General features: G+C 41.7%; 1 protein-coding gene across 7 annotated transcripts; it reads left to right on the top strand.

The window, feature by feature from the left end:
* The first annotated feature begins 669 nt into the window (after positions 1-669).
* Positions 670-8,846, top strand: LOC308075952 (uncharacterized protein). Of its 7 annotated transcripts, none has more exons than XM_080415989.1 (14): positions 670-766; positions 1,676-1,798; positions 1,893-1,919; positions 2,014-2,085; positions 2,303-2,356; positions 2,620-2,688; positions 2,953-2,994; positions 3,128-3,205; positions 3,437-3,511; positions 3,643-3,720; positions 5,395-5,466; positions 5,575-5,652; positions 6,418-7,918; positions 8,065-8,846. In XM_080415989.1, the coding sequence occupies exons 2-14, from the start codon at positions 1,690-1,692 to the stop codon at positions 8,288-8,290; spliced, it is 2,481 nt and encodes an 826-aa protein (XP_080272115.1). In that variant the 5' UTR covers positions 670-766; positions 1,676-1,689; the 3' UTR covers positions 8,291-8,846. The 7 variants fall into 7 exon arrangements, with proteins under 7 accessions (XP_080272115.1, XP_080272114.1, XP_080272116.1 ...); XM_080415988.1 differs by having other exon boundaries at positions 5,392-5,466; XM_080415990.1 differs by having other exon boundaries at positions 5,389-5,466; positions 6,424-7,918.
* Positions 8,847-10,420: the final 1,574 nt, after the last annotated feature.

The raw sequence follows: 10,420 nt of genomic DNA, 5'->3' as shown, positions 1-10,420 counted from the left end.
ACCCCCAAAACGGCTTGGGAGCACAGGGCCTGACGCCAGACCAACCATCTGTGAGAATGGTGGAGCTCCATGACTTGTTTCTTACTAACATGATAGTGTTCCTCACATTTAATTTTTTAAGTTTTAACTTAAACAATGCAGCATGCAACCATGTGTTCAACAAGCCTGATGAATCCAGGTACCTGTTGATCCTGAATCCAGGAGTCCTAGACGGTATCCTAACACTACAGTGTCCACTGCTGTACCGCACCACGAGTAGGATTCGAAAAGGACATTCTATATTTATTTCTTTTTCAAAGAAATCTGCTATATCGTCGCTGTCCGATGAAAAACACTTAAGTCCATTTTTTATGATTTTCACTTTTTACTATAGATGGAATATAGCCTCTCCCCTCTCTCTACTGGTCTAAGCTGACGTGTAAATGACCAATGAAAAGGTGTTTTTTTTAATAATCTATTTAACACGCATCACCATTGGATGCTCGACATGTCCATCACGCCGCGTATCTAAGGGGTGTGGAGATACGCTGAAACAATAATCACCATTGGAAGTGGGACCTGTCCGTCACACCGCGTATCCAACCGCGTCAAAGGGGTGTAGAGATACGCTCCCAAACAGATCACCATTGGATGTTCGACCTGTCCATCACACCGCACGTATTGTGAACCGCGGGAGAATAGTCAAGTTTTCCCAGCAACAAACATTTCTGCACTATGGGCTATGGACTTTATTGATGTGAGAAGAGAAGATTGACATTATTACACGGTAAGGTATCACCAAACGTCTTGTTTGACAACTGTATGTTAGGTTATACTAACGATCATGTTCACGATTGTCCTTGCCGTCGTGTGAAATGTTACTTAGGCACTTCTAAGTTAAATCATTGTTCAAAGCAGATCTCTGAAAGTTTCCTTAACAGCGTCGGATACTGACTTTGCATCGATCAAACATGGTTCTTCTCCGTCAACCTCAACTAGCGTTACATATCAAATCATTTGCAATTGTTATAGCCTTAAATCAAGACTATGGTAGATGTATTTGATCGAGTCTGACTTTTACTTTCGTATCTACGAGAGTCTTAGCGACCACCCCCATTTTTTTGCCCTGAAATTTCACCATTAAAGACCATATTTCTCCAAACATGTACACATATCAAATATTAAGGTGCTTACCCGCTTGCCCCAAATGTTAACTAGGTATTTGTGCAATGTATTAGTCCATATTTTTCAATAAATAAGTGTTTTAATCCCGTCTGTTGCCGAATTCTGTCGGAGGTTGGGTGGTAGTGACGGGGCGCATCTGGTGAAAACCGGAATTACACTTAATGTAAACGAGGAGGAAAAATGGCGTTCGGCCACAGATGGGATTAAAACACTACTTTATTGAAAGATATGGACTAATACATTGTACAAACACGCCAGACACCTAGTTAACATTTGGGGCAAGCGGGTAAGTACTTTATATTTTGCATTTGTACATGTTTTGAGAAATACAGACTTTACTGGTGAAATTCCAGGTCAAACTGGAAGGGGGGGGGGGGGTCGCTAAGACTAAGTCTTGATCAGGCTACCATTTTTATTACATACATTAAGCTGCCAGCACAACAACGTACCATTAGTGCCCCCCCCCCCCCCCCCCCCCCCCCCCCCCATAACGCTGTATTCTCCTTTTCAGTATTACTTTTCAGAATGATGTATTCAATGGAGGAGCTGTGTGCTCTGGTTAACGTGAAGTGTGTCAGAGGCAGACATGATGAAGCAGAGGCTGTGATAGAGAGCAGTGAAAGCAGTGAGGAAGGTTTGTGGAATTTAAAAATAGAAACAAGTCAGCTACAGTTTATTGACATGTTCAGTGTAATATTAAACTGTTTTTTCCATATTTTTTCTCCAAGATGACCAGGTTGATTCAGGCTGTTCTGGTATGTGATGAATCAAAGTATTTTTTTAATCATGAATAACAACAATTAGCTGATGTCTTCTGTGTACTAATATTTTAATCTGTATCTTTCCAAGATTCACTTGAATGTGACCAAATATATTATGACGGTGCTGGGTCAGCTGATGTGATTACATCTGGAAATGAAGGTAGTTAGTGTGTTTTTGTGCATTACAATGTACATAGACTGAGACCCACATCATGTGTGTTTTTGTATTGTTGCACCTGCTGTACTAGTTGAAAAATGTGTTATTAACCCTAACAGAAATTGTCAATCTGTATCTGCTGTAGTATCTTCACAATAATGTCAAAGTATTTTATTCATGTGAGAACAACCACTTATTTATTTGTCTTGTTTTTCATCAGGAGAAGAATCAGTTGGAGGATCAGTGAAGGACTCATCAATTGAGGAGATGGAAGGTTTGAGAGAGAGACACACACACACACACACACACACACACACACACACACACACACACACACACACACACACACACACACACACACACACACACACACACACACACACACACACACACACACACACACACACACAGATCCACTGGTAGAGGAGAAGTAATGTTTGTGGTTAAACAAGGATTAAGAGCAAAAGATGCAAACTCTTGGCAATGTCATCTTCAACATTGCATTGACTGTACATTGTGTTTATTTTGTTTTACCAGATGCGCTTGATTCATCATGGACACTTACATTAGAGCTGGATAATTCTCCTGGTGCTGCTGAATTCAGAGGTATTATTATTAATAGCTGTATAGAGCCTTTCATACAAAAATGCTGCTGCAGGTGCTTCTCAGAATGGAGCAAGTAATTATAAACGGCACTAAATAACAAACAGTGATGCACATGTGATGCTTTGCAATATTGTGACTGCTGCATATTTGCTATTTGACATTCAGTCTCTCACACTCACGGACAGAAACACGCATGACGAGAGAGAGACCCTCACACTGACAGTGTGATATGGTCATATTTTGTTTTTTTTTCTGCAGGAGAAGGAGTTGATGTTGAGGATGACCACTCAAATGGGGAGGAAGAAGGTTTGTGGAAAAATAACAAATGCCTGGAAAACTAGGCTTAGGTCAGCCAGAGGAAAGGGTGCAAAATCTTGCGACACTGAATTAACAGGTGTGTCAACGTTGCATTCAGTTTGTGTTTGTCTTTCTTTCCCAGATGCACTGGATCTAACCTGGAAACGTAAAAGTCACCAAAATGGTGATCCTCCTGGTGCTGCTGAATCCAACTATGAAGGTATTCTTATTAATCGCTGTATAGAGCCTTTCATGCTAAAGAAATGCAGCTGTAGTTGCTTCTCATATCAGCAAGTTGTTGAAACGGCACAAAATAACACAAACAGTGATGCACACAGGTGATGTGGTGAATGCTGCATGTTTTCTAGTTGAAATTCTCCCTCCCAGACAGAAACATGCATGACAAGAGAGAGACCCTCACACTGTCAACATTTCATATTTTTTTCTGCAGGAGAAGGAGTTGAGCATGACTTAAATGTGGAGGGTGAAGGAGTTGAGGATGACCACTCAAGTGGGGAGGAAGAAGGTTTGTGGAAAACTAAGAAATGCCTGGAAAACTAGGCTTAGGTCAGCCAGAGCAAAGGGTGCAAAATCTAGCAACACTGAATTAACAGATATGTCAACGTTGCATTCAGTTTGTTTGTCTTTCTTTCCCAGATGCACTGGATCTAACCTGGACACCTAATAGTGACAAAAATGGTGATTCTCCTGATGCTGCTGAATCCGGATATGAAGGTATTATTATTGTGGGATCGCTAAAGCGATCACACTAATGTTATTGCCACTATTTATTATTATATCTTCCCACCGTTTTTTGACGGCTAACTAGTCCTTCATACTTTTAGCTACAAACTCCATTCCAACTCTACAACGTTCGGCCTACTTAGGACATATCGGCTACCATTTGAATTTTTTTAATCATTTGTACTTTTAGAGATATTTCACTTTTTACTTCTAAAAAACTCCCATTCATTTCAATGGAGAAATTCATACTTTTAGCTAGAAACTCTGTTCCAACTCTATAACGTTCAGCCTACTTAGGACATATTGGCTACCATTAGAATTTTTGAAATAATTTGTACTTTTAGAGATATTTCACTTTTTACTTCTAAAAAACTCCCATTCATTTCAATGGAGAAATTCATACTTTTAGCTAGAAACTCCGTTCCAACTCTATAACGTTCAGCCTACTTAGGACATATTGGCTACAATTAGAATTTTTTTAATCATTTGTACTTTTAGAGATATTTCACTTTTTACTTCTAAAAAACTCCCATTCATTTCAATGGAGAAATTCATACTTTTAGCTAGAAACTCTGTTCCAACTCTATAACGTTCAGCCTACTTAGGACATATTGGCTACCATTAGAATTTTTGAAATAAGTTGTACTTTTAGAGATATTTCACTTTTTACTGCTAAAAAACTCCCATTCATTTCAATGGAGAAATGCCATTTAGGCACAGTGGAGCCTAGCAACTGCTTATTATACCCTAACAACACCATATTAGAGCCTAGCAACCACCTATTATGCCCTAGCAACCGTGTATTATGCCCTAGCAACCGTGTATTAGACCCTAGCAACCACCGTTTTACCCTAGCAACCACCAGTTTCACCCTAGCAACCGCATATTAGACCATATAAACTGCATATTAGACCCTAGCAACCACCTATTAGACCCTAGCAACCGCCTATTAGACCCTAGCAACCGCCTATTAGATAACTGTTTCACTGTTTTACCCTAAAAACTACATTTTACACTATTCAACACTGCCAACACTATCAAAACTTTTAACACTAATACTTTAACACCTTTCAAACCTTTCACACCTTTCACACCTTTCACACCTTTCACACCTTTCACACCTTTCAAACCTTTAGAACCTTTCAAACCTTTAGAACCTTTACAACCTTTACAACCTTTCAAACCTTTAGAACCTTTCAAACCTTTAGAACATTTCAAACCTTTAGAACCATTCAAACCATTCAAACCATTCAAACCATTCAAACCTTTAGAACCTTTCCAACCTTTAGAACCTTTCAAACCTTTCAAACCTTTCAAACCTTTCAAACCTTTCAAACCCTTCAAACCTATAACACTACTAACACTATCAATACCAGCAACATTCTTAGCGATCCCACACTGTTTCTTCAGGAACAGTACTTTCTAGTTATTAATCGCTGTATAGAACCTTTCATGCAAAACTAATTCAGCTGTAGGTGCTTCTCATATCGGCAAGTAATTAAAATGGCAAATAACAGTGATTCACACAGATGATGTGGTGAATGCTGCATGTTTGCTAGTTGGAATTCAGTCTCTCTCTGACAGAAACATGCATGACGAGAGAGAGAGACCCTCACACGACAATGTGAGAGATTTTCATAATTATTTTCTGTTCTTCAGGAGGAGAAGGAGTTGAACATGACTCAAATGTGGAGGGTGAAGAAGGAGTTGAGGATGACTCAAGTGGGGAGGATGAAGGTTTGTGGAAAACTAGGCTTAAGTCAGCGAGAGCAAAGGATGCAAAATCCTAGCGACACTCAATTATGTCAACATTGCCTTCAGTTTGTGTTCCTCTTTCTTTCCCAGATCCACGTGATCGAACCTGGACACCTGAACGTGACCATAACAGTGATTCTCCTGGTGAATCTGAATCTGGAAATGAAGGTATTATAATTATTAATATGGACACATTGATGCACACGTGCGTAATGTAGTATCGTGCATGCTGCGTGTTTGCTATTTAACTTTTCGTTCAACTACACATCCATACACACGTACACATACAGTCACAGGTGTGCACGCGAGGGGGCTCTAGACACAAGCACACACATACCAATCTGGGAACCCAAATGAGAATGAAAAACAGCGCCCTCTGCTGTTTGTACTATCTAACTTGCTTTGACGACGTAGCACCCGTGCGCAAGGAAACCGGGGTTTTGGTCTGCCTTCAGCCTTTCACTTCCGGTGGTGCCACTATGTTTTCATTCCCACTAACAATATTTCTACACGGAACACTAACACCACTTCTCCCAGAGAACATGGATCGTTTTGGTTATAAGCCCATTTGTTTCTATGATGAAAGAGTAAGTTAAAATGTGAATATCTTTCCGTGGTTTTGTCTGCTCCGCGGACGCTATTGTTAAATTAGTTTGGGTTTGTTTCGAGGGGGAAAGATCGACAGACACGTGAATCCCGCCCACTACATTTGATTGGGTAAAGCGCGGCCTGCTTCCTGATCTGAAGGCACGCCCACTTGTAGCCCAGTGCGTACATGTTATGACGAGCCTTCACGACAGATTCCAACGCAGAGCAGAATCTGTTCTTGAGAGATTACACACATACATACAGGGAGGGAGGGAGAGAGAGACTCACACACACACTAAGAGTCCGAATGACAATAATTATTTTCTCTTTTTTTTTTGTAACCAGATTTAGGAGTTGAGGTGGAAGAGGACTCCTCTCGTGGTGATGCTGGTCTGGGTAGGCCGAGGAAGAGGAGAAATCCAGAGACCTGGAAGAACAACATCCAGAAGAGGCGGAGAATGAGTGGCAAGTCATATCTCGGGAGGAAGAATCGAGAGTCTGTGTTAAAGGAGGAAAGAAAAATGGGTGTGTCATGCCAGTCTGCAGCCTGCCACAAGTCCACTAAACTGCACTGCAGAGAAGCAGAAGAGTCTAAGCGAGAAGAGATCTTCAAGTACTTCTGGGAGAAATTAGACTGGCGTGAGAGGAAGATTTATGTTAGATCGTTGGTAGAGGTGAGCAGTGTAAAGCGACGGCGGACAGGAGCAGAGAAATCCAGGAGGTCAGCATCCATTTTCTGTCACCTTGTCGTAGATGGTAGAAGACTCAGAGTGTGCCAACGCATGTTCCTGTCAACCCTAGGCTTGAAGCAATGGTCTTTTTTGAAGTGGATAGGAAGAAGAGGGAAAAGCCCTTCAGAGGAAGATAAGAAGAAGAGGGTGACTGTAAGAAGAGAGGAGGTGGACTTCTTGAAGACCTTTCTTCTCGACCTTCCAAAAGTTCCCTCGCACTACTGCAGGTCCTCATCCTCTAAGATGTACCTGGAGCCTGTGTTCAAGTCCATCAATCACCTCCATGCAGAGTACACTCGTTCCAGTGCAGAAGATGGCATTCAGGCTCTGTCAAGGCAAGTGTTCACCAGAACGTTTAAGGACTTAAATCTGTCCCCTTTTCACCCAAAGAAAGACCAGTGCGATAAATGCTGTGCGTTCAAGGCTGGGAACATTGATGCTGCCACATGGAAGGAGCACTGCATCAAAAAAGACACTGCACGAGCCATGAAGCAGAAGGACAAAGAAGAGGCAGGCGAGAAGACCTTGGTGACATGCATGGATCTACAGGGGCTCCTGCTCTGCCCCAAGCTACAAGCCTCATCCCTCTATTTCAAGACCAAGCTCTGTGTCCATAACTTCACCATTTATGAGATGACTTCACATGATGCATCAAATTACTTATGGCACGAGGGTGAAGCTGGTATCTCTGCCAACGAGTTTGCATCATGCATTGTGCACTTTCTCAAAGAACATCCCTCTTATGAAGAGTACATCCTGTGGAGTGATGGCTGCGGCTACCAGAATCGAAACCTGCTCCTGAGCAATGCCCTCCTCAAGTTTGCGACTGAGACACAGAAGACTGTGACACAGAAGTACCTAGAAAGAGGTCACACACAAATGGAGTGCGACTCTGTGCATAGTGTGATCGAGAGAAGACTGAGGAACAGAGACATCTGCGTTCCAGCCGAGTATGTTGCTGCCATCCGGGGAGCTCGCTCCAATCCCAGGCCATACCATGTGAAGTATGTGGACCACACTTTCTTCACAAACTTCAGCCATGTGAACCTCTGCAAATCCATCCGCCCAGGAAAGGTCGCTGGGGATCCCACCGTGCATGACCTCCGAGCAATCAGGTATTTGAATACATAATGACATAGCTGTGGAAACCATAACAATAAACATTATTCTATGTTCAAAGATGCAATACTGTGTAATCAGTTAAAACTTGACTTTTCTCCCCTGTCACTGTCCCTCTCTTCATGACTTCTATTCATCCTAGGTACAACGTGGATGGCAGTATGGAGTACAAGATCAACCACTCGGACGCCTGGAAGCCCTACGAGTCCCCATCTCTGAGAAAGAAGAGCAACATCACCAAAGTGGCCCCACTGTACACTTCCAGGCACACCATTAAGGCGCTGAAGTTCAAACACCTGCAAGAAATGAAGCTGGTGTTGCCCAAAGATTTCCACGGCTTCTACGACGCCCTCCGCCATGAGGAGTGATGACCACCACCTGGAATCGCACACTCTTCTCTCCCGCTCTCGGTTTCTCTATATAATCGCCTATCACCATTTGGAATCACAAAATTGATTTAATTACATTCTTGCTCTAAGGTGGGATCGTTACCACCGTTCCACTGGGTTCCTCCCTGCCTGGACACAGAGGGGTTTATGTTGAAAAGTGTTGGTATTAATCTCAATGTGTCTCTCTGTCCCTCTCCCTCGTTCTGTCTTATGCCATCACTACCTGGAGTCCAGCACACACACTTAAATTGACATGATGGTTTTACAGTGGTTAAAAAATGTCATTTGTGTAGTGTTACTGTGCATCTGTACTGTAGAAGAGTTTGTCCATTTAGGGCAGTGCAATGTCTATTCAGTTTACTTATTTATTTGCCCATTTCAAATATGATAACAAGCAGTGTGTGTTGGCTAATGTTTAATCTAGCAGAACAGTCAGTTGTTGGATTTCTAGCCGGTGTTGCCTAAAGATTTCCACGGCTTCTATGATGCCCTCCGCCATCAGGAGTGATGACCACCACATGGAATCGCACACTCTTCTCTCCCTCTCTCGGTTTCTCTCTCCCTCTATGATCACCTATCACCATTTGGAATCACAAACTTGATTTAATGATATTCTTGCTCTAAGGTGGGATCGATATCACCGTTTCACTGGGTTCCTCCCTGCCTGGACACAGAGGGGTTTATGTTGAAAAGTGTTGGTATTAATCTCTGTCTCTCTGTCCCTCTCCCTTGATGTCTTATGCCATCACTACCTGGAATCCAGCACACACTTAAATTGACATGATGGTTTTACAGTGGTTAAAAAATGTTGTGTCGTGTTACTGTTCGTCTGCACTGTAGAAGATTTTGTCCATTTAGGGCAGTGCAATGTCTATTCAGTTTACATATTTATTTGCTTATTTATTTGCCCATTTCAAATATGATTACAAGCAGTGTGTTGCCTAAAGATTCCCACGGCTTCTACACTGCCCTCCTCCATCAGGAGTGATGACCACCACCTGGACTCGCACACTCTTCTCTCTCTATGACATCACCTGGATGTCATAGCCGGATCGTTACCACCGTTCCAATGGGTTCTCATGTTCCTCCCTGCCTGATCACAGAGGGGTTTTATGTTAAAGTGTTGATATTAAGAATTGATACTATAGAAATGTTTGACCATTTTAGGGCAGTGCACTTTGTATTCAGTTATTTATTTATGTATTTGCCTTATTTATGTATGCCTATTTCAAATATGATCTAATGTTTAAGGTTTTAATTCATGATCTAATGTTTAAGGTTTTAATTCATGTAAAAATGAGTTGTTGGATTTCTGGATGAACGTACCACTAACTGGAGTCAGTGTCAAATAAATTATAACATTTGGGGGTTAACAATTCTGGGCATTGTATTTACTACCATTTTACTATTGGCGCAATAGTTTTCCTTCCAGCCTAAAGTTCACTCACTGTATTCCTTAATTTGGTCATCACTGTCTGCCAACATGTACTATGTAAAGCTGCCTATAGAGTATTATTGTTTCTAAAGCACCTTATTTAGATTGGGTATAGCAGGGTGTGCTGGTTATTAAACACTATTAGGAATTGATTTAATTATTTATTTGCAAGATTTTCAATAACACAGGCAGTACAGTCAAAGGGTAATGCTATTGGTATAAGCCCTAGGGCAGGGGTCTTCAACAGGGGGTCTGGGACCCCTCAGATTTACTACAGGGGGTCCGCCAAATCTTTGTGTGATATGATTTTTTTTTTACCTTTACCACTTGAACCCTAGCATCCCTTTTGAGGAGAACTAGCCAAAAAATAGCAGATCTACAAGCTCACAATGCCTCGCCGTTGTGAGCTTGTAGATCGGCTATTTTTGGCAAAGAGGTAGGTGTCAAGGGGAAAAAGAACAGTAAACGTAAACAAAAAAAGTTGAATCTAAAACACAATTTTGTACAATATAGAGGGGGTCCCTGCTTCATCTCTCTCAGCTAGGGGGTCCTTGGGCTGAAAACGTTGAAGACCCCTGCCCTAGGGCTTGTTTCCACTGTAATCTGTTGTATTCAATTCATTACAACACAGCTGTTTGTATTTAGATTGTTTTGGCCAAAAGGTTTTTTGTAAT

This window comes from Gymnoscopelus braueri (assembly GCF_963280865.1).
Source record: "Gymnoscopelus braueri genome assembly, chromosome: 20".
NCBI classification, from domain to species: domain Eukaryota; kingdom Metazoa; phylum Chordata; class Actinopteri; order Myctophiformes; family Myctophidae; genus Gymnoscopelus; species Gymnoscopelus braueri.
Note: the sequence above shows the minus strand (reverse complement) of the source record. Positions and strands in the feature narration are given on the sequence as shown.

Bases quoted from the DNA above. Each gene is read 5' to 3' on its own strand.
- LOC308075952 (XM_080415987.1), top strand. From the start codon at position 1,690: ATGATGTATTCAATGGAGGAGCTGTGTGCTCTGGTTAACGTGAAGTGT. The intron at 3,512-3,642 runs GTTTGTGGAAAA...TTTCTTTCCCAG, and splicing joins CTCAAGTGGGGAGGAAGAAG to ATGCACTGGATCTAACCTGG. The intron at 5,467-5,574 runs GTTTGTGGAAAA...TTTCTTTCCCAG, and splicing joins CTCAAGTGGGGAGGATGAAG to ATCCACGTGATCGAACCTGG.